Source organism: Biomphalaria glabrata, chromosome 15 (assembly GCF_947242115.1).
Source record: "Biomphalaria glabrata chromosome 15, xgBioGlab47.1, whole genome shotgun sequence".
NCBI lineage: Eukaryota > Metazoa > Mollusca > Gastropoda > Planorbidae > Biomphalaria > Biomphalaria glabrata.
The window spans coordinates 14,579,294-14,603,836 of NC_074725.1; the positions used below are offsets into that span (position 1 = coordinate 14,579,294).

The window sequence follows — 24,543 nt, forward strand, 5'->3', positions numbered from 1 at the left end:
CAGGTCAGGGCAGGCGCGAGCTGTGGTGGCCTATTCTCTTCTGCTGCTCAACATTAAGTTTTATAACAGTAGGCAGGTGGTAGCTCTACTGGGTGGGCCCAATCTGTGCACCTCGGTCTGCGACCAAGGGGCTAGAGTCGCCTAAGCAACCAGACAACACAATTAAACTAAACTAAACTAATCTAGCTAACTAAAAGAAAGCAATAACGAAACTTTTACTTTAGGATAAATAAAACAAAAAGAAACTTTATTTACATACACAAATAAATCAATAATAAAATATAACATATAGAGCTACACTAACACTACAACTGAACTCAGCATCTGACTAAAACCCTCTAAATCTACAAACACTAACAGACTAACCAAACCAACTATCTAACAATTACTACCCTAGACCTAAGCTTAGAATTAATAAAATATAACAAAAAAAGGTACAAGGAGGCGATGGCAGACTAATGGCAGTCTAATGGCAGTAGACTAACAACAGCCTACAGGCAGTAGACTAACAACAGCCTACAGGCAGTAGACTAACAACAGCAGTACTGCAGTAAGGATAGCCTGCAAAAATCAATACATAAAAACGTTAAAAAATAGTAAAAAGCTAGACTAGACCTAGTCTAGTACACAAACCGACATGAGGTAATTACATATTAGTAATTAGCCTCCATGTAGCTAATAAAAGCCACAGAATTTAGGTCAAGTCTACGCCACAACCCACACAGGCTGGGTAGACAATAAACAGATCTAGACAACATCAGATAAAAGTCACAACAATACACATTAGATCTACTATCTAGGTTAATGAGCCGGCTTATGTCAGCCGCCATCTTGTACATAAAAATACAACAAAATTAAAAATAATATTATCTGCCAACTACACTTCAGAAACTACCAAAAAGAATCACTAATAAAATAAACATACATAAGAATATAAGATAATAAAAAATTTACAAATAAAATAAAGGAATAAAGAAAAAAATATATGTATTAATCCAAGATGGCTGCAGGTTAAGCCACCCAGGTTAACGAGTTTCCGGCACAGTCTAGAAAATGGCCAATGAAATTAGACAGAACTGGGGTGCGGCCCCAATCCATCCAAATCTAGATTATAACAATTAATCTAGAAATAATCAATATAAATCTAAGCTAATAAAATAAAAAGAAAAAGAAATAAAACATTTTCCAACTTACAGGCGGTCCCAGCTGAAATTACACTACACACAATTAACTCTACACCGGCACCACTGTCAGCACTGACCACTGGTCAAGACAAAAGAGGGCTCAACGTGGTTCTGGAGCTAGCTATAACTGGTCAGCGCGAACATATCGGAGAGCATGACGTCACGCTAATTACCTAAAACTAAACTGGACTACTGATACGCCTAATTTGTACCTAGCCGTACGCTATAATAAAATCTAGAAAATTACTAAAGACACGGACTACACAACATTATATACCAAATTAAACAGCATAAAAGAGAATCTTAAAAATTAAATCTTACAAAAATACAAAAAGGAAGAAGAAAGATATTTATGTTCTAAACTCGTACAGGGACCCTATATAGCTTCTAGACTTACACTTAGACTGAAATTAGAAAATAACTACTAACCTAACCTAAGCGCTAAAGACAAAAATACGTAGAACTAATCAGGGACAAAGAAATGGAAACAGTGCCAACAACTCTAAGGCTAGTTAACTATTTTTAAAACTACTTTTCCTCTACAAGTAAAACACAGATAACAGAAAAAGACTAAAACTAGCAGAAGTTATAAATAGCGGAAACTACAAACACACAGCACTGACCTATGCAAGAAGAAAAGACACTAAATTAAATTATTCTAGCCTGGCCTATATAAAGTAAATAGATCGAAATACAGATAAAAATAGATAACAAATAGACCTGGGGTCGCCAGCTCACATATCTATGCTTTGTATAAAGGTACTTTGAAGCAGAGACATATAAAGGGGACTAGTTCAGCTTATACCACCACTTCAGTCAAGTACAAATTCTTTCCCTTGTTCGAGATACCAAACAATATAATTAATTACCAATAGTTAATTAACTAATTGATTAATTGTTTAAATTGATTCTTGTGTTGTCAGGTCAAAGAAAGAAATGTGCACAATGTCAGCTTGATCCGAGATTAGGTGTGGGACAAATAACGTGTACACACTTTGTATCAGACAGACAAACAGACAGACAGAATGAGTTGATAGAAGCCAGACAGAAAAACAGACAGACAGAATGAGTTGATAGAAGCCGTTGATTTAAAACAAAACACATTTCATTTAACAAAATAATCAACGGTATAAGAGCATGAAAGATTAGTTTCGTGGTATTGTTTTTCCTTTAGTGTTTTTCCTGTACCTGCAAAACTATTGGTATTTGGTTTTGCATACTGTATTTATACACTTACACGATAGCTTCATATACTGAGCTTGTTCTAGTGTAAATTTTGACAACCTGTATTGTACCCCTTAAATTCTTGTCCAGTGTGTCTCGTAAAAGCTCCAGTTCACATTGAAACCGACGGAAGCTTTGCATCTCTTTCGACGACTTCTTCAGCTTTTAAATTTCTGAAACCTCAGAACTGGAAAGAGTTTGATGTTTGTATCCAATGTTTGTTTCTAGTTGAGAGTCCTTCAAAATGCAAGTCTCTATAAAACAATTAGCAAATTATTTTGCCGATATATGTAAATCTCTTTATAAATATGAAAATGGAGCCTGTATTTAAACTATTAAAACTTAACATTGACCAACCTTTTGGTGTAAGGTAACAGTTGGCTACTCATTACCCTTTAATGTAATATCTGTTAATGTAGTGATTTAGAGGTGAGCGCTTATACTGTTTGCTGTTGGTATTCGTGACACTTTTTGCTTGCGACAAAGGAAAATAGTTTGTTTTTTTAAATACACACTTTTCTAGTTCATATTTTGGTTTGATAACAGCGATGATAACCTGTAGATATTCAACTTAGTTATTTAAACTTACTTTTACTACTATAATGGGTCAATAGTTGAATTTATATGTAAAAAAAAAAGCAATGTTGTAATCTATATTTATCCTCATTATCAGAAAACTTCATTCTTACCAAATAACTGACCTACTAGGGCCGCCAGCGAGTTTGTGTGAAAACACAAAATCACTTTCTTTAAAAAAATAGTTCATACACCTGGAAGTCATGTATGACACCTACAAAGCCAACGAGTCCAAAGTCCAAGACGTGTCCAGCGAAACAGCAGTAAAAACTGTTAATATAAACCTGATAGCCATCCTTGGTCATCAAAACGTCCACTGTGGTCGTTGTATTGACTTCAATGACTCCGACAGGTAGTGACACTACTTTGATAGTGATCCAAACGAGATTTTGTACATAGAGCAAAAACACCTTGTCTTTGTAGACCCGTACAACAAATGGAATGGTGTTGGACGCAAGGTTACCATCTTGGGACAGCCTGATAGCGAAATACGATGAATTGTAGCCGAAAAAGTTACCAGACAAATGAACCTGCAAAGAAAATAGTGCGGGAAAAAAAAAAGATGAGAAACCACAATATCAATGACTTGTGATGATGATAGGGGAGATAATTTGTTGTGTGTTCGAGACTTTTAAACACATGCAATTTAAACTCAGTAGTCTCCCTTTTGTCTCAGTAGGGTAGAAAAAGAAAAGAAAGTAATATGAAGAAATGGGGGGGGGGTGCGATGTAAGGTAACTTAAGGAAACACGAAAGTAATTCAAAGGAGTAAGTTAAGAAGAAATAGATAGTCTATACAGTTTAATGTCAAGGACGCTTTTGATCACTGTTGTCAACTAAATATGAAACCTTATTTTGTGCTACAAGCAAAGTTGGATTTCACAATTCTAACAAATGTACAAATTCTAGCGCATGCTTTAAGATACTTAGTTTATGGTGTAAACAGCGGTGCTTTAGGGTTAACAACTTATCGTTGTGAAAATGTTGTGATGAAAGTAATTATTCAAATGATTATTCTTCTGATAATGCCCCTTGCACTACCTTATCGAGCGAGTTTAATTACACATAGCACATTATATTACTATTACATTTAATTACTATTCATTGCAGATTCAAAATCCTTTCCGTTAGTTTCCCTACTTACCACAAATCCAGGATACATGCCATTGGTCACAGGGAAAAACCATTGATTGATGATGTACAGGTTTGTTCTAACAATTTGAAAATTCCAGAAGTAAACATTATCCGAGTTGAAGGTCAGATTCTGACCATTATTCATTAGGTCACCTTGACGCATTCGTTCGTTGCACTTGAGAAAGTAAAAGCCACGCAGGTTTCACGAAACATACAGGTGACGGCACACGAGGGCTTGGACCAGCTAGGGGTTGTCCACAATGAGTTCTGGTCACATCCCGCTGGCTCTATACTCAGTGAGTCACGAAATAATGCTTTACACATGAGGCTTCCATTGCTGCAAGGCACAGCCTCAGAAAAGACGCTTAAACACAAGACTATCACAAAGACCAACATTTTTAGACTTAAGAACTTAGGACTTCAAGATGCATAAGTACTTGAAGCCAAGTAGATCACAGTAAAGATAAGCTGAAATGAAAAAAATAGAGATGACTGATAGTGTTCATCAAATGCCGACAGTCTTGAGATAGTAAGTATTATTAAGTCCCACACATCATTAATTATAAATTTTGTAGTACCAAAAGTTAGCAAAAAGTAATTGAGATTTCTACATTTATTGATGTCATGGAAACGAATGCATTTGTTTCAGACGTTGTCTATATATGTTACAATGAGGCAAGTCCAATGAGTTGAACTTCACTGTTTTAAATGAGGCTTCATCGGCACATGCCAGTAGCTGGCGACTTACGTAGGGAAATAATCAAAATTGAAAGTCACTTTTCTAAACAAGAACAGTAATATTCCAAGGCAGGCTTCAAGGACAAAGGGGACATTGGGTTGCCTGAATCAGCCTAAATCTGCGATTTTAGCTTAGTACTTCAAGACTTGTGCTTGTCTATACCTAAATGTTTGCTATATTCCAGGTTACAGTCTTCAATCTGAATCCTTTTTGAACAAATATCCCATGATTCACGAATCTCGACTAAGCTTTAAGTATGTCATTTCCTTTGTATAACGTTCATATCTGTCGGAAATCTTCTTGTCAATTCCATAGTTTCTTTACAAATACAAAACATAAGATTTAGTTATACATAGAACGATTTGACATCCATGCCAACTACGATTAAGATAATTAGCAAAGATTTTAAAATGCGTGCCAACTACGATTTAGATAAATAGCAAATACTATGCTCCGTCCCTAAGTCTTCTCTTCAAGAAAATCTCTAGGAACGGAAACATTAATAGCCAGCTGCTCACGGACACAATAATATTGAAATGTAAAGCATCCGTTTCAACTGAGTCTTAAATTGTTCTTTAATTCTTTATCTTATCTAAACACTACTTATTATAAAAGAAACAAAGGCTTTGTTTACTAATGCTACAGCAGATACAAAAATGTGGACAAAAACCCAGAAAGTAAATAGCAACCTAAGTTGATCTCTGAAGCACTGATACACTATTCACGTGACCTGTCTTTTCATATTGATATAATCTTGATCATCTCGATGTTTGTAATGGACACTCAGAAGCTGCTTTTAAAAAATGTTATATAGATTGTTTTAATACTGACATTGATCTATCTGGGTTTCATAATTGGAGCATTCTGGGCTTCGTTAAAGTAATGACAAAAAAAAATAGCAGAAGAACAATGAGCAGATGGAGTCTTGCAGATGAAATTTGGAATATGATATTTATAATGTATATTTCTATCACGTACTTCTATTTTGTTTACAAAATACATAGATCCATTTAGTCATAAAAGTAATTGTTTACATAAAACAAACATAAGAAAGCTTATGTAAACAAACAGTGCCAAACAAAGGTGCCGATATAAGACAAACAAAACAATGTCTATGTAAACACATTACATATAGTGTTCCTTTTTACTAATTAGAGTGTGATGCAGACTGTGCAAGATTTCATCTAGATTCTATATAGCTTGTTAGAATGCTCAAATCTTTTTCCTTGCTAAGCTTTCGAATTAGTTGTTTCTTGTTATTTTGGATCCATTTGCGTTTAGCTTATGCAGATATGACTTTAGTCATTTAGTTTTGAAATCAATATTAAAACATAGGTTAGAAAACCAGTAATAAAACAACAAAGGTTACTGTTAGGAAAATAAAAATAGCCTCCTGAGAGCCTCCTCTGTCAACACGTTCTCCTCTGTCAGCACGTCCTCCTCTGTCAGCACGTCCTCCTCTGCCAGCTGTCAGCACTACTCTGTCAGCGCTCCTCTGTCAGCACGTCCTCCTCTGCCATCTGTCTGCACTACTCTGTCAGCGCTCCTCTGTCAGCACGTCCTCCTCTGTCAGCACGTCCTCCTCTGTCAGCACGTCCTCCTCTGTCAGCACGTCCTCCTCTATCAGCTGTCAGCACTCCTCTGTCAGCACGTCCTCCTCTTTCAGCACTCCTCTGTCAGCACGTCCTTCTCTGTCAGCACTCCTCTTTCAGCACTCCTCTGTCAGCACTCCTCTGTCAGCACTCCTCTGTTAGCACGTCCTCCTCTGTCAGCACGTGCTCCTTTGTCAGCACGTCCTCCTCTGTCAGCACGTCCTCCTCTGTCAGCACGTCCTCCTCTGTCAGCACGTGCTCGTCTGTCAGCACGTCCTCCTCTGTCAGCAAGTCCTCCTCTGTCAGCACGTGCTCCTCAGTCAGCACGTCCTCCTCTGTCAGCACGTTCTCCTCTGTCAACACGTTCTCCTCTGTTAGCACTCCACCTTCAGCACGTCCTCCTCTGTCAGCACTCCTCTGTCAGCACTCCTCTGTCAGCACTCCTCTGTCAGCACTCCTCTGTCAGCACTCCTCTGTCAGCACTCCTCTGTCAGCACTCCTCTGTCAGCACTCCTCTGTCAGCACTCCTCTGTCAGCACTCCTCTGTCAGCACTCCTCTGTCAGCACTCATCTGTCAGCACTCCTCTGTCAGCACTCCTCTGTCAGCACTCCTCTGTCAGCACTCCTCTGTCAGCACTCCTCTGTCAGCACTCATCTGTCAGCACTCCTCTGTCAGCACTCCTCTGTCAGCACTCCTCTGTCAGCACTCCTCTGTCAGCACTCCTCTGTCAGCACTCCTCTGTCAGCACTCCTCTGTCAGCACTCCTCTGTCAGCACTCCTCTGTCAGCACTCCTCTGTCAGCACTCATCTGTCAGCACTCCTCTGTCAGCACTCCTCTGTCAGCACTCCTCTGTCAGCACTCCTCTGTCAGCACTCCTCTGTCAGCACTCCTCTGTCAGCACTCCTCTGTCAGCACTCCTCTGTCAGCACTCCTCTGTCAGCACTCCTCTGTCAGCACTCCTCTGTCAGCACTCCTCTGTCAGCACTCCTCTGTCAGCACTCCTCTGTCAGCACTCCTCTGTCAGCACTCATCTGTCAGCACTCCTCTGTCAGCACTCATCTGTCAGCACTCCTCTGTCAGCACTCCTCTGTCAGCACTCCTCTGTCAGCACTCCTCTGTCAGCACTCCTCTGTCAGCACTCCTCTGTCAGCACTCCTCTGTCAGCACTCCTCTGTCAGCACTCCTCTGTCAGCACTCCTCTGTCAGCACTCCTCTGTCAGCACTCCTCTGTCAGCACTCCTCTGTCAGCACTCCTCTGTCAGCACTCCTCTGTCAACACTCCTCTGTCAGCACTCCTCTGTCAGCACTCATCTGTCAGCACTCCTCTGTCAGCACGTTCTTCTCTCCTTTCCACCGAAGCTGTTGTTTTTTGTTTTGTTTTTTGTAATGACGGTAAAAAGTCGGTATTACGTCCATAATAATCATCTTTTAAGAATTACTTATAAGTCTCTACTACATGACTAACTCTACTGTCTGGTAGCTTCAAATATTTAGTGTTTAACTTATTTGACCTCTAACCTTGGACTCTTTTCTTATGTAAACATAAATGTGTCAAACATAAGGAAAAAAACAGCAACGACCGAATAGGAAATGAAACAAACTTCAAGTGAAATAAAACAATTGAACGCGTTTTAAAAAACAACAACAGACTGTCTACAGGCGGGCTATGAGTTATTGATTAGGCTCATTGGGTCGTTTCTTAAAAAAGTAGAAAAACTTTACCAACGATCTTTTTTTTTAAACCACAGATCGAATATTCGCGTATATTATTTTTAGCTGCTCATTTGTGAGGTATGGTTTTTAAAAAGAATTTTTGAATGAAAATTTTCACCCGCTATATGAAGTTTTTAAAAAATCTGCGCTGAAGATCAAAGGTTTTTTAAGAAGTAAAGCTGTGTTGTTTTTTTTCAAATAGAAAGTTTTCTATGCATACATTTATTAAAAGAGTGTACAAGTGCATTGTGGGAGGGAGAATTAAAGAAGTGATGCAGGGGTAACAGAAAGGAATGACACGCATCTTCACCTTCACCTTTCCCTTAGTCTGTTGGACCGTTGGGGCACCACGCAAGATCTGTCGACTGTCTTTCTCTATTCCTCTCTGTCCTTTGCCTTGGATAGAGCCTCTTTCAATGTCAGGCCCGTCCATTCTTTTATGCTGTCTTCTCATCGCTTTCTCTGTCTGCCTCTTCTTCTAACATATATATATTTATTTATGTCTATGGATAGAACTCTAGGACGTTTCTTTTGAAGTTATTTCCCCTGGCTTTTCGAATGACATTTTTGATAGTTAGATATAATACTAATTGTTGCAAGGATTTCTGTAGGACAGTGTTTCCAAAAACCTTTTCCTTAACGGAACACTTCGCACATTCTGATTATTTAGCGTAACACTTTGCTTATTAGTTAATTATTTTAGTAATTAGTGTAACACCTATCCAGGCCTCGCGGAACACTAGGGAACACAGTTTGAGAAACACTGCTGTAAGGAAATACATGAATCACATTTAATCACTTTCGTTGACACACAAACAGGCAATCCATTTCTTGATATGATCGTTTCACTAAGAGGCATTTTGTTCTTTAACAGGATTAATTAATTTAGGTTTACGTACAATAAAGACTTACATTTGATTTCTAAAAGTTTATACTTGGAGATTAATTGTGATGTCGATGGCTTTAAGTTTAAAACAAAAACATATTTACAAAATACTTTTTAAAAAGCAAAGCTTATTAGACTAATATTATTAAGTGAAATTGTATCAATTGGTTTGTAGTAGATCTACACTAACAATAATAAATCTGTGTGATTAGAAATATTTTTACCAATTGTTTTTGTTTAGCGCAATCCCAAACTCTTAGCTTTCTTAATATAGGCCATGAAGCTCTCCTTCCAGAAAGGGTGGGGTGAGAAGGAAAGAGGTTTCTGTGTAAATCTTACCGTGATCGCTTTTAAAATGCATTTATAGTTTAGTTCAACTTATATCACCACTTCAGTCAACTACAATTTCTTTCCCTTGTTCGATACCAAACAAAAAAAATAATTACCAACAGTTAATTAACTATTTGGTTAATCTTTTTTTTTATTCTTGTTTTGCCAGGTAAAAGAAATAATCGTGTGCCCAATGTCAGCTCGATCTAAGAATGGCTGTAGGAGAGAAAACGTGTGACAAATATGTGACCAGACAGAAAGATGTAAGACAGAGTTGTTATAACGTGTACAAATATGTGACCAGACAGAAAGATGTAAGACAGAGTTGTTATAACGTGTACAAATATGTGACCAGACAGAAAGATGTAAGACAGACGTGGTTATAACGTGTACAAATATGTGACCAGACAGAAAGATGTAAGACAGAGTGGTTATAACGTGTACAAATATGTGACCAGACAGAAAGATGCAAGACAGAGTTGTTATAAGCTTTGTAAAAAAAAAAAAGATATCAACATCTTTTGAAAGAAATAAAAGTCTCTTCACTGTATTGAGAAGTTCATCCTTTTTGCCAGTCAGAGTGTTGACTTGTAAAAAGTACAAACTAATTTGGTATCTGATACCCAGCAGTTTTCTGTATCATTTACTCTCAAAGGGGAGTACAGGCTGAGAAATAAAACTGAGATGGGGGGTGTCAGGTGTGGGTTTTACAGAGTTCGTCTAGGGTATGATGTACTTCCCCGGGCTTCCCACCTGAACAGTGTTTATTAACCTCCTGGGGGTTGTAATTTAGCCGTGGCTCGTCTGCCTGGGCACCCCCTAACAATCTAACAATCAAGTTATGAACTGAGTATCAAAAGAACGACTAATGCAAATAGTAACGCCTACTAGTGACTAACGAGGTTGCATATAACAAAACAAAAGGTTTAAGGAAGTAAGGATATGATGAGGCATAAATGACGAATAAATATTGGTAGCATTTACAAAGGCAATTACAAGTTATATAATCTACGCAAAAGAACTATAGCACACCTTAATCTCAGTGTCACAGTCAATCAGGGCTCGCAACGCCCACACCCCAACGCCATGGTCGGTAGTCAAGTAACATAACAAAGTCTACAAATCAAACTTGACTCCGACAGATCCCCAAGCTTGCGTCCCCAATATTGGGGAAGAAAACACCAAAGAAAACTCCAACCAAAGATCCGCCATCAGCACAACCACAACAGAGGCAAAGAGGCAATGACATCCACAAAGCGCGACCTTAGGAACTAGAGTGCACAAACCATTATGGTGCACAAAAGAGACATCATATAAAGAGCAGCTCTAGATGCGCACGACAGGGAGCACATAGATATTTAGGTTATGGAACTTGTTCAATTATTTGTGGGGTAAAAATGTTAGAAAGAATGAAAGTTGTAAACCTCAAAAGTATTTTATAAACACTGTCAACATTTTTTTTTATCAATAATTTTCTTTGAATGTATCAACATTTAACTTCGAGTGTATCAACAGTTATATATATTATATTTTCAACAGTAGTTGTAAGAGAGAAAAACATTAAAACTATAAGTTAAACATTAAAACTATGATTTAAAATCAAGTTCTTCTTCAATCTCATGTGTTGCAGGATTCAGAAAAGTAGTCCTAAATTTGCTATGAACTGCGCAGTGGTTCCCAAATCTGGCAGCTCTCCGTAGAATTTCTTTTACGGGAGTTTTGGGACCAGTGTATTGTTCGCTCTCTCGATAAAGAATGCAGCTTTGAAGCTATTTAATAAATGTTACCTAAGAAAGAGATAAGCAAGGCTATACGACATAGTCACATTCACTGCCCCTATTTATAAACGCTGTATACTATTTTTGTTTCGGCCAAATGACCATGCCTAGTAACTGAGTTGATATACTTGGATGTCCATAATGACCCCTACGTAGCGAATCATTTGAAAGTCCATAACGTGACCAGTGGAGCAGCAGTAGATTTGATTGGCGTAAATCTGGTAGCCGTCTTTGATCATCATTACAGCCACCGTAGTGTTTGTATTCGCTTGTATTGTACCAGCAGGGAGCGTCACTTTTTTGACAGACTTCCAGTTGGTGTTTTGTACGTACAGTATTTCCACGCTGCTCTTGTAGAAGCGCACCACCAGCGGGACGTTGTTGCCCTCGGAGTCATCGTCTTGTGACAGGCGAATAGCGAAATACGAATTGTTGTAGCCGAAGAAGTAGCCGGTCAGGTGAACCTGAATAGAAAAACAAAACAAAATTGATTCTTAGAATGAAATCAGGAGTGTCGTTACTGTTACACAAACTCGTGTTGGGGGGGGGGGGGGTGACGAACCGTTTTAGCTCACTCAAGATATCACTCAGGTCTAAGCATTTAATTAATTTATTTACTCGCTTTTAATCATCAATTGCATTAATTTAGCCAATCAAGCGCTAAAAACACAGCCACCACCCCTCCAATCCAACCCCACCCCTTTGGCATCGATGTCACATTTTACTATCCCCACCTTGACACGTGTCACACTAGACTCTTGACAAGAGTACATTCCCTCCATCTATCGTGGCAAACATCCGTTGACCCCCCCCCCCTTTCCGGGAGCGGCTGGTCACTTCAAAGTACCCATTTAACTCAACGCCTCGGGCAACGCTGTTCGTCTAGCACTAGCCATTATCAAGGTACAATCTCCCTTGATTTGGCCGAGCTCTGATAATCGCCCCTTCATAATACACCTGACCATCTGGGCTGATTTCCTGGACTTTCGACTCGCGCCTTCGCGCAATGTCTATCTCCCGGAAACTCTCGTCACGGTCAAGTGTGGACCCCCTTTGTCAAAGACGTCAAATAGTCTAGACCACCTTTGCACCTATCTCCCGCCACTCACCCCCCCTTGCTATCCACGTGTATATGGACAAACTTCATCGTCCGATCTCATTCACGCTGGAGAGCCCACAGGGAGCACATCTATCTCTTGCTTGAGCTCTAGACTATTTTCATTCCCTTATTTCACTTGGATTGGTGGTATGTAACTTAGTAAAGTGCTTGAGAACCATTTTACTTATTAATGTATATATATATATATATATTTGTGCATTTATTACTACATTATTTGTGTACATATTTGTGCATTCTTATCATGGATAATGTAAGTAGATTACTGTATACTTATATTTTTTTATCATGACTTGGTGGCTAAATGTTCAAGCCATCTGGACTAGATTCTATTAACAATTCTTACCAGATGTATTTAGCTCTTTAACTATTATTAATTTAACTCGGATATATTAGCGCTCGGCACGAGCCCTCAATATATTATCATTGATTAATTCCTTGGCAGGGAATTATCAAGACACTTATGTAAACATGTCTTATTACTGAGTATGTATCTACTTATGCTCTATGTTTACTTATGTGAGAGCATGGGCGAGTATCAGACGTTGATCTCCCCTTTCCCTTTCATCTCATTTATCTAAGCGATGTATGTACTTGCTACTCACCGTGAATGGTGAACGTCACTTGTATTACTTATCATATATCACTTATTGCTGTGTGTTATTTCCCTTTAAGGGAGTCCCCATTATTGTTGTTATCTCCCTTGATGGGACACTATTCATTTGTTAGCTCCCTTTGATATTTATGAAACTAGCTTATAGTTTCCTTACACCAGTCTGAAGATGTCCTTCACGGAAAGGCATCTACCTCCCGGTGTTATCATTATGGCTAAACCGACGCATACATCATATCGTTGCAGCTTTTATCTATAGGCTACATCCGCCCGAAATCTTAGCAACCTAAAGCTGATAGCAGATTTGCTGGCACCAGATCTGTAGACATCAGTCCTACTCATCCTTCAAGAGTCCAAGTAACAACGCTAGCCACAGACTCGTCACTGGCTTAACTGATTGGTAGACGCAGCTTAGCTCTGCAACCATACAAGTTGGACTGCACACGGAGCCTAGATCCACTACGCCAGCCCACCAGCAGACAGCATCAGTATCAGCCACACCAGTCTCACCAGTGCAGCACCGGACCAAAAGCTAAGCAACCAGCCTAATGACACTCAGACCACTTGGTTCTAATATCTGATGATGATAGTCCTATATATGTAAATACGTTAGATCCCATACTAGCAACTGTACAGCATTTCACCTTTCATTATCTTATTTTGTATAATAAACTGTACATAAGTTTACATCTAAATATAGTATTTGTTGCCTGCATTATAACGCTGTGCTTGTAGTTTATATATGCAAGTAAGGATTCTCAAACTATAAAATCCCCTAGACACCCAAAACGGCCAAATCTTAATCCGACTTGTCACAGGGGGGACTGCTGATCTGTCGATGGCTGTTTGGTCGTGCGGTATGCGCTCTGGGCTGTAGTTCGGTGGCATTGATGTGAAACGTGCTTATCTTCGACCACAAAGGAGGAGCTAGGCCTTCGTATGTACTATTATTGTCATTATTAATAATCTTATTATTATATAATATACACATAAACACAAGGGGAACTATTACTAACTACTTCAGGAGAGAAAACATGGGTCCACAACCAACAGGGACGATATACAGCCAACCTCTACAATACCTTGCTTATGCCGATGACATTGCCTTATTGGGTAAAGAAACCTCTGACATCGCTAGAGCCTTCATACAACTAGAAGAAGCATCTCGACCAGCAGGACTTGAGGTCAATGACAGTAAAACCAAGTACATCACAATGACAAGAGACAATCAAACAGAGGGACAAAATATCAAAATCAAAGACCACGAATTTGAAAACGTCCAAACTTTCAAATATCTAGGAAGTACTATTAATTTCAAAAATGACCTACTAACAGAAATAAAGGAAAGAATAGCAGCAGGCAACAGGGCATTTTATAGCACCCACCATCTACTTAAGAGCAAAATGATTTCAAGTAAAACCAAGAAAATAATATACAAAACTATAATAAGACCAGCAGCAATGTATGGAAGTGAGACCTGGACACTGAAAAAGACATCTGAAAATTTACTTAACACTTGGGAAAGAAAAATCCTTAGGAAAATCTATGGTGCCATACAGGATGAAACAGGGTGGAGGACACGCACTAACCATGAGTTATATCAATTATATGAAGACCCACCAATAGTGAACGAAATAAAAAAGAACAGACCACGTTGGGCAGGTCACCTTGAAAGAATGTCAGACAACAGAGGGGCGAAAATCGTATACAGGCAAAAACCAAAAGGCAGGCGACTCAAAGGCAGACCCCGAATGCGATGGATAGATGACGTGGAAGCAGATCTGAAGCAGCTTGGGGTTAGGGCGTGGAGACGAAAGGCCCAGGAGAGATCTGAATGGAAGGATGTGTTAAAGCAGGCCAGAGCCCTCCATGGGCTGTAGCGCCACTGGGATGGATGGATTATTATGTTAGAAATGAACGAGTATTCCTTCTCTGGCATTGCCAGGGTCGAGTTTCGCTAAAGAGAAACAAAGTAAATTCACTGTAGTTCTGAGGCTCTTTCTGGTTATATAGCCGGTCTGTAGCAGTACCGTCCTCTGACAGGCAACGAGAATCTTTTCAGGAATGTTTAGGGCCTTGAAGATATCTGTCATTATCCCCTCGGTTGATATAACAATGGGCGAAGCAGGACGTTTTGGCGCCGCCGTTTTGGCCCTGCCGTTTTGGCGCGAAGGTCGTTTTGGCGCGAGCCGTTTTGGCGACGGGACGTTTTGGCGCGAAATACATTATGTACGTTTATTGTATTATTTCTTTTAAAAGAATTATTCATATCTATGTTTTGCATGAGTGTTTGTGTTAAGACATATTTTTCACGTCATAAATGTAAATGTGTGTTTGTTTTTCACATCATTTTCTTTAATAAACATTTTGGCTTATGTATGTGTGTTTATTAAGAGGCACACTTTTACTTTCAAAAAAGTTTTTTAAGATATTACTTTAAAATTAAAAACAAAAATAAAAAACAAAATGAATCGATGATAGACTAAAAATTGATGCAATTATTTGTTTACATTAACATTGGTTTATTTAATGACTCTAAGGTATCTCCAGCAATACATACCAAACACTTGCTAATAATAAGTAAAAATAAATACGTACCATGTTTCTCAAAATACTTTAAGTTAAGTATGCATAGACACCATGGTTATTTGCCTAAGTCGCTGGAATTCAAGGGCTCATTAAAAAAAGCTACGTGCTTATTAAATTATCGTCAAATGATATCTCGCGCCAAAACGTCCCGTCGCCAAAACGGCGGCGCCAAAACGTCACGTACCGAACAATGGGGTATATTGTTTTTCTAGATAACTTCCTTAAACGCTAATCTCCAATCCTAGGTTCCCATATTTTCTTTGTTTTTTTAGGTTTTTCTTAAATTATGAGACAGTGCTACGGCGATGTCAATAATGGTATCGGTTTTTCTGTTTTATCAATAAACAGCAGATCAGGGCGATTAAAATCTACCGTTTTTGGAATATCCTGTGTACTGAATAACAGAACTGTTGGAAAAAAACTTGTACTTTTCCAAAATTTGTTTCTTTAACAACTTAATTAAGTTTTTATTAGGTTAGCACCAGTGGATATTGTTTATAATCAGTGGCGTCACTAAGATGGGTGTCACCCGGTGCGGTCAGATCAGGCTGTCACCTCCGCCCCCTCCCCCCCAATTTAAAAAATAACTATAAAATATAAAATGATTGACTTTTAAATTTTAAAATTAAGTTATTTATGACAATTTATCTACAGTTCACTGGATTTGTGTAGTCATGTGAAACTCTGCACGCATCCTTATCTTTGGACTCATTGCCATTAATATATGGTTCAAGTCTGCAACAATGCAACCATAAGTAAATTACACTGTTATTTTTTTCTTCTGATTTCAAACTTCAAAAGTTACCGACAAACCCAATAAAAATTAATGCCTGTAATGATCTCACTATTCTCACAAAATTCTGCTTCGTGAAAGTGTTGTCTGTTCTTTTGTCTCAAGTAGTTTTCTCTTTTAATTTTTGAAAAAATCCTTTTTTCCTATAAATAAGCAAATGTTAAGTAATGGTTTGAAGGCTTTGTTAAATGATTTAGAAATACTTTTAAATGTCTTTATAGTGGCATGTGAATCATGTACTGTCATTCCTTCAAGAATACCTCTAGTTACATTTAGATCCCTTCTCTGTCAGGATATTTCTGCTTATATTTAGATTAAGGCTTTGAGGATCGCCGCTCAAAAAAATATTCGCTAAATAATATTAAATAAATGATCCGATAATGCTTGAAGTATCAGTGAGGTCAGTTGCTATTATTCCCTCGGTTGATATAACAACTATTATTATTATTATTATTATTTTTATATTATTATTATTATCATAATTATTATTAGCTAGTCTTAAAGTGTTATTGTGAACTTTGTTATGTACACATGAATTCTTCCCTTTGGTAAGCTTTGATTTTTTGAAAAGTAATTGTTATATTTGCTTGTTTGTAAAGTTATGTATTTTAGAAAACTGTAAAATTTTGTTTTGATTTTCTCTTTTCTTACCACAAAGCCAGAATAAATTCCGTTTGAAACAGGGGAAAAGTTATCCTGGATAACCGGCAAGTTTGTTTTTGCAGTTTGATAAGGCCAGGAATATACCTTATCTGAAATAAAGGTCAGATTCTGTATTAGGTCGCCATGACACACTAAACATTTGTTAGTAACACTGGAGTACGTAAACACCACGCAGGTTTTGTTGGCCAGACAAGACGCAGCGCACGATAGCTTGGACCTTCTAAGTGTTGTCCACATGGAGGTCTCGTTGCAGCCCAGAGGCGCGAAATTCAATTTGTCAAGATAAAAGGTTGATGTGACATTTACAGGACTTCCCGCTAGCAAAATCTCAGAGAGGCAGTATAAACAGAGGACGATCAGTTGAATCAACATAGTTGAAGACTTTTTGAATATTTAATATTACGTTTTGGGATTCTACTTTGTTTGTAGCAGACTGTTTACTTGTGCTTCCAGTGCTCCCGTCTTGTTACTTCTATTTCCAGTGCACCAGTCTTGTTACTTCTGTTTCCAGTGCCCCAGTCTTGTTACTTTTGTTTCCAGTGCCCCAGTCTTGTTACTTCTGTTTCCAGTGTCCCAGTCTTGTTTGACTTAATAATGCAAGTCTTGGATGTAATTTATCATGTGTGTAAGCATCTCCTATGTATCTCTTACCTTCTTTCACATCGACTTAAGCTCTTACAGTTCATAATAACTGATTACATAGTAAGTGACTGGTTTCTCAGAAAACATCGTCCCTTTTGAAATGATGTCACTCCTTAAATTACAACCTTTTTTTTTAAAACAAGAACAGAAATAACACACATGGTGAAAATATTCTTTCCATAAAAAAAGACCCCTTGCCACTTAAACGATAGAAAAAAATATTGAATTTAGGCTGATTACTTTATGTGTCTCACTTTCAAAAAGAGAAAAAAAAAACCTCCCTCTCATGACGGTATGAAATAAAACTTTCCAAACAGAATCAGACAACTAGAGAGTCACGTGGTATAAGCATGCGTCAATAATTGAATAACTAAAATGTGTGAAAACTTAAGCCAAATACTTTTTCCCTAATTCTGTGTTCATGACTAAGAAATGAGAGTGGGGCAGGCATTGTCACACGGCCAGTTGATGATCACCTTTTAGTTCATGTCAAGTACTACTCAGATGACATCACTGCGGGACTAATGTCTAGTGGAAGCGGTACGCCCTTCTTATCTTACCAAGGGCTTATGTACCAGTTGAATGGGCTCGGTAAAAAAAAAAGAAGACATTTTAATGTGTAGCACAGTGATGCCCAAAATACGGCCCGCGGGCCAGATCCGGACCGCGACTTGTTTTCCTTCGGCCCGCCGAAATAAATAAATAAATTTATCTTTACCTATGTAAGGGACCTGACTTTTCTCTGATGAATTGGTATCATGACCTTTACCATTTGTAGACTCACTAAATGGGAGAGCCGAAGAAACTGTAAATGGACTCTAAATTTAGAACCTAAGACAAAAAGAGAAGGGATCTTTACTTTTCAGAGGAACTTTGTAATAAGCCAACTTATTTGTCTTGTAAACTGTTCGACATTCTTGGTTTGAGCCGCGAATAAGAGATTGTTAGACTACGATTGGAAGATCGTTGGGAATATTTATAAAAAAGAGACAAGAACAGAATCTTGCTCATATTTTAAAGTAGAGAAATGAAACCAATTTCAATAGCGTAAAAAAAAAAAAAAGATAAACTTCCAATATCCCATCAAATAGATCGAAAAATTTCTATTAAAATTGTTTCAGATCAATATCAATTCGTTTTCGGACATTTTCGGTCATGTGGCCCTCGACACGAGTGTAGCATTTCTAGCTAGGCTATTTAATAGAGACGTTACATTAAAAAGATTCAGTTTGTAGATTTAGACACGTCTTTACATCAGCAGCAACACATAGGCTCCCTGGTCATGTGGATGTCTGCCTGGTCATGTGGAAGTCTGCCTGGTCATGTGGATGTCTGCCTGGTCATGTGGACGGCTGACTGGTCATGTGGATGTCTGCCTGGTCATGTGGACGGCTGACTGGTCATGTGAACGGCTGACTGGTCATGTGGATGTCTGCCTGGTCATGTGAACGGCTGACTGGTCATGTGGATGTCTGCCTGGTCATGTGGAAGTCTGCCTGGTCATGTGGATGTCTGCCTGGTCATGTGGACGGCTGCCTGGTCATGTGGATGTCTGCCTGGTCATGTGAACGGCTGACTGGTCATGTGGATGTCTGCCTGGTCATGTGAACGGCTGACTGGTCATGTGGATGTCTGCCTGGTCATGTGGATGTCTGCCTGGTCATGTGGACGCTGCCTGGTCATGTGGATGTCTGCCTGGTCATGTGGATGTCTGCCTGGTCATGTGGACGGCTGCCTGGTCATGCGGTATGCGCGCTACACTGTCTTTCGATAGTCTCGATGGTCCCGGGTTCATACACTCCCCGCTTCCCTCCCCTTTCATTCTGCAGGATGTTTGACCTTGGAAGTAGATTATCTTCAACTCTGAAGGAACACACGAAACATGTCAAACATTTTACAAACAACACGCTGGCTAAGAATGGCAGAGTACTTAAAGATCTATCGGCACACTTACTGTGAACATTCAACGGCTGTTCCATTATGTACAAGCACGCCCTATTCAAATTGAAATGTGCGTACTGTTTCACTTCTCATAAATCAGCATGTCAGAACAACAATCACATGAGGAATCAATAAGTCATAAGACAGATATTTAGTTTGTTGCAAAGTGATTCGATCCCCATTGTCTTTCCAATAAACCATGGCTTCATTTTCATAAAATACTCTACAATAATCATTCTCAAAGAAAAAAAAAGGACACTTAAACACAGTATGTGTAGATTGTTTAAAGAAGCCAATTATAAAATAAACTCTCTTACTGATTGACAGCATATTGCAAAGTCAATGTGGGCTACTAATTTTTTTCCAATTCTTCTTTCAATTAAGTGACGTCACTTTAAAAGACGTCAATAAAACAATCGTACGTCATTCGGGACAAATTTTACTATTCTGACGCAAGAAAGACTGCAAAAAAAAAAAAAAAACGACAACAAAAAAATAATAATTTTTGAATTCATCTCGCTAACCCCCGCCATCCCGAGAACAATCTTTATAAGAGGCCTGAACACTGACCTGCGACGTCAAAACTTGTGAGCAGTTTAGACCAGGTCTGTACAACGTGGCAACGAGCTATTGGGCTAAACTGCCCACAGGTTGTGACGTTGTAAGTCAGTGTACAGGTCTTCTACGACGAATGGTCTCGGCCATACACGATAACTGTATGAAAGTTGATGTATGTATAATGTATGTAAGTGACCTCACGTAATTCAGTGATTTAATTATCAAACATTCGTTATAATGTCCATGGTTACTGGAAAAACTTTTTAATATTAGAGACATTTTATCAGTACTCCACGTGTGGCGCCGCTCCGCGTGTGGCCATTACATCAGAACTTTGCAAACGCTAAGATAAAAAAAAAATTATACGGAAGTAAGGACAGACGGACACAGAAATCTAACAGCAGCTTTTCATCTTTCGGCGGCCGCTAAAAAATTTACTTAGAAACTAAACGTCTGTAGTAATGAACCAAAATTACAATATTCCCAATCAGCGGAACGGGAGGTGACAACTGGCAGACATCTCTGAGACCCTGAACTTTCCTTGGAAGATTCTTATTGCCTGTTAGAGAAGGCGGTACAGCTGCAGACCTGACACATCATCAGACAATTACTCAGTGGACACAGCTAAGGGGACTACGATGAATCTTGTTTCCCTTTTAATAGGTCTCGATCCTGGCAGCGGCAGAGCACTCGAAAAACGTTTTATATAAATACAAATAACTCAGCAAAATAAATTTTAATTGATGACCACATGAGGTTCACAGGTCTACCCACTACATGCCCTAAAGATATAGATATCAAAGATATCAAAACATCCGATCGGCCATTAAGTAGCGCAGACAAATCCTGAAGTACTAGACAATAAATAAATTTAACAAATCTCGTTCTTTATTAGTACCAGGTGACCGAGCAGTACACTAGAACATTTCTTTGCAAACAAGAACAAGTTTTAATGAATCAAAAATTGGCCGAATTAAACATTGATTTATTATGGAACTATGGAAGAGAAGTAATGAAATTAAATTTGTTGATGTATGATTAGTTATTGTGTTTTAAGTGCTTTATAAATTGTTTACTTTAATTGAATAGAGAGGTGTAAGTAGCTTTACTTTGTTGTTATTTTACTAGTGAATTATTATAATATGTTCAAGCTTCGAAGTCTACTGTCCCGTAAGAAAAAACAAAGGAAATGGTCATAACACAGCTTCTCTACGCCTTACTTGCAAACACTGAACATGATATCTAGCCGCCTCTTTTGGTTTAATTATAAACCTCGGTAAAACGCCGGTATGAGCTTCTTTGAGTCCGACATTCAGGCTGGGCAGGGCACGTATCCCGTATGGGGGACGAACACAGTCAAAGGCAATCTTTTTTTGTCAGCTGAATGATGGTCGGCGTAACAGTGATGCCCCACGGAAGTTGAATGATGGCGTAACAGTGATGCCTCACGGAAGTTGAATGATGGTCGGCGTAACAGTGATGCCCCACGGAAGTTGAATGATGGTCGGCGTAACAGTGATGCCCCACGGAAGTTGAATGATAGTCGGCGTAACAGTGATGCCCCACGGAAGTTGAATGATGGCGTAACAGTGATGCCCCACGGAAGTTGAATGATGGTCGGCGTAACAGTGATGCCCCACGGAAGTTGAATGATGGTCGGCGTAACAGTGATGCCCCACGGAAGTTGAATGATGGTCGGCGTAACAGTGATGCCCCACGGAAGTTGAATGATGGCGTAACAGTGATGCCCCACGGAAGCTGAAAGGTTGTCGGCGTAACAGTGATGCCCCACGGAAATGTTTCCTTGGAATAACAACGTAATGTTTTTATGTCTCTTTGGTAAAAAGTTGCCATTTTATTTTTTTTACAAAGTTCATATTTAACCCTATAACGTAGAGATTTTGCGTCACTTAATGTTTCGTACTAAAGACTTAATGACCTGCAATATTAATGTCTGAACGTAACCATTTGAGACAATACACTGCAAAGACTTTCTTCCAAGCCAATAATAGCCTAATACCTTTAAGTAATGTAAACGACTCGACGTGACATGCGGTTTTCTTGACTGTATCTTATCTTATGAAATACAGACGTTACTTCAAAAAAAAAAAGAAGATGATTACGTCCTGCGCGTGTTCTGTATGGGGACTTAGATTTCCTTTTCTAATGGCCATGTCCATTGACATTTAGAACTAAAAGAACACGAAAGCAACTTTTGGAATTGGAAGTCTTGATCCGATCAGAAATAAGTCAACATGTTTCCTCCACAAATGATTAAAGTGAGCGAGGCTCGGTCACCTGGGACTACATACATACAAGAATTGCTCGTTTAAGAGTATGTCTTAGGAAAAAAAAAGAGAGTTTTAAATGTGTCTCACCACAAAGCCGGAAAAAATTCCATTTGGAACAGGGAAAAACATATAGCTGGCAACTGGTAAATTTGTTTTAACAGTTTGAAGTGGCCACGTGAAAACCTTTTCCGAGTTGAAGGTGATGTTTTGTATAAAATCACCGCCACACAATGAACATGCCGCAGTCTCACTGGCATATGTAAAAACCACGCAAGCCTCATTGGACAGACAAGAGGAAGCGCACGCTAACTTGGACCCTCCAAGATTTGTCCACATTGTGTTCTCCTCACATCCCAGAGGCTGTAAATTCAGCTGGTCCCGAAATAAGGTTGAACACGTCAGATTGTTGTGTGGTAAAGCCTCAGAAAGCACCTCCAAGCAGAGGGTCATTAGAACAGTCAACATCTTGAGATCTTTGTCTCTACTTTAGTCTTGTATGATTGGACTAGCTACGCCCGGCACCTAATATGCAATGTGTTTAAGTCTGCTTGTATTTTATGTTGTCTTCCTTTCAAACAGATGTGAGATTCTCTTAACTGTAACTAATCTTTATGCCACTATACACTACACACTATCCCTGGGAGTGTAAAATTAATTTAATATGCACTTGCCTTATAAAGAGGCACAATTATGTAATTTTCTTGGTATGAGCTCTTATTCCTATATATAAAACAAAAACAGTTTGTCTTTTAAACGAAATAAAAAACGATGCTTCTTTATATTTATGTTGTGTTATTTGTGTATGTGTGTTTGAGAAACAACAACAACAACACCTATTTAATAAGAGCTTTCCGAAGCAGTAAGAAGCTAGACACTGACGTATATATACTGAACTATTGAGCTTGTACCTTGAGTGTCAATTTAAGCCATAAACCTATATCTAATTCTCTGTGCCTAATGTCATGTGCATTAATAGATAATGAAACTGATCAGACTTTGTGACAAGGTTATTCGATCACTCTTCAATTGCCAATAAACGATCAACAGAGCGTGCCAACTCCAATTCAGATAAAGTAACTTACTAAGTACTAATGTCTTTTGAGAACATGGTCAGTTACACACTCATACTCTATTTGTTATTATTAGCTCAGTAGAATGGACTAGAAAGGTCTTGCAATATTAATGATTACATTGTTTTGAATTAAAAACACTTCTTCGTGTTTATCTAAGACTTAAGTCACCGGTTTCTACATAAATTTAAAACTGGCGTATGTTTGAATACTGAGTGGTGAATGTTTGAATACTGAGTGGTGAATGTTTGAATACTGAGTAGTGAATGTTTTAAAACTACTCCCTCTCTCTCTCTCTCTCACAATGACACATAAAACGCCATTAATAAACTCATGGACCTGGCCATTTTTTTTCCGGTTTTTTTTTTTTTTTTACGGCTTTCAGAAATGTGAAGTGTACTCTTGTAGCATGCTTTCAGAAATGTGAAGTGTACTCTTGTAGCATGCTTTCAGAAATGTGAAGTGTACTCTTGTAGCATGCTTTCAGAAATGTGAAGTGTACTCTTGTAGCATGCTTTCAGAAATGTGAAGTGTACTCTTGTAGCATGCTTTCAGAAATGTGAAGTGTACTCTTGTAGCATGCTTTCAGAAATGTGAAGTGTACTCTTGTAGCATGCTTTCAGAAATGTGAAGTGTACTCTTGTAGCATGCTTTCAGAAATGTGAAGTGTACTCTTGTAGCATGCTCGGAATAAGTAAATACAGCTCAGGATTTATGACAGTGCGTCTACCAAGGGTCTTACCTCTACACTAATAAAAAAATATATACACTTTTTAAAAGTAAAATATTCATATTAATATTTTTAAAAGAAAAGTGAGATAAAATTTACAAAAACAAAGCTTTAATTCTTTCTTCTAAAATATAGCTTGCTTTTAGTTGTCAGTCTTTTCATTCAGAGGTGGATCTTTATTCAAGATTTGTACAGGCCTCCACACAAAAAAAATGTTGCCTCGGGGCCTACACACACACACAAACACACACACACACATACATACATACATACATACATATATGGCAATGTATGAAGTATTTTATCTTTGAGGGCGGGAGGGGGGTGCTAAACTCGAAACACCCGTCCCCTGCTACGAACACTGATATAGTACTTTTA

At 38.6% G+C, this 24,543-nt stretch overlaps 2 protein-coding genes and 1 long non-coding RNA gene across 3 annotated transcripts; 1 reads left to right on the forward strand and 2 right to left on the reverse strand.

The window, feature by feature from the left end:
* Nucleotides 1-213: 213 nt before the first annotated feature.
* LOC129923216 (uncharacterized) lies at nucleotides 214-1,924 on the reverse strand. The gene is made up of 2 exons (XR_008775142.1): nucleotides 1,195-1,924; nucleotides 214-561 (listed from the first exon to the last, which is right to left on the reverse strand). It is a non-coding gene; the product is annotated as an uncharacterized LOC129923216 (long non-coding RNA).
* Nucleotides 1,925-4,378: 2,454 nt separating this feature from the next.
* On the forward strand, nucleotides 4,379-11,080 carry LOC129923177 (serine-rich adhesin for platelets-like). Its single transcript, XM_056013066.1, has 3 exons — nucleotides 4,379-4,414; nucleotides 6,289-7,736; nucleotides 11,011-11,080. Exons 1-3 carry the CDS (start codon nucleotides 4,379-4,381, stop codon nucleotides 11,078-11,080), a joined length of 1,554 nt encoding a protein of 517 aa, XP_055869041.1.
* LOC106055768 (uncharacterized) lies at nucleotides 9,272-18,040 on the reverse strand. Its single transcript, XM_013212210.2, has 2 exons — nucleotides 16,922-18,040; nucleotides 9,272-11,622 (listed from the first exon to the last, which is right to left on the reverse strand). Exons 1-2 carry the CDS (start codon nucleotides 17,303-17,305, stop codon nucleotides 11,266-11,268), a joined length of 741 nt encoding a protein of 246 aa, XP_013067664.2. The 5' UTR covers nucleotides 17,306-18,040; the 3' UTR covers nucleotides 9,272-11,265.
* Nucleotides 18,041-24,543: the final 6,503 nt, after the last annotated feature.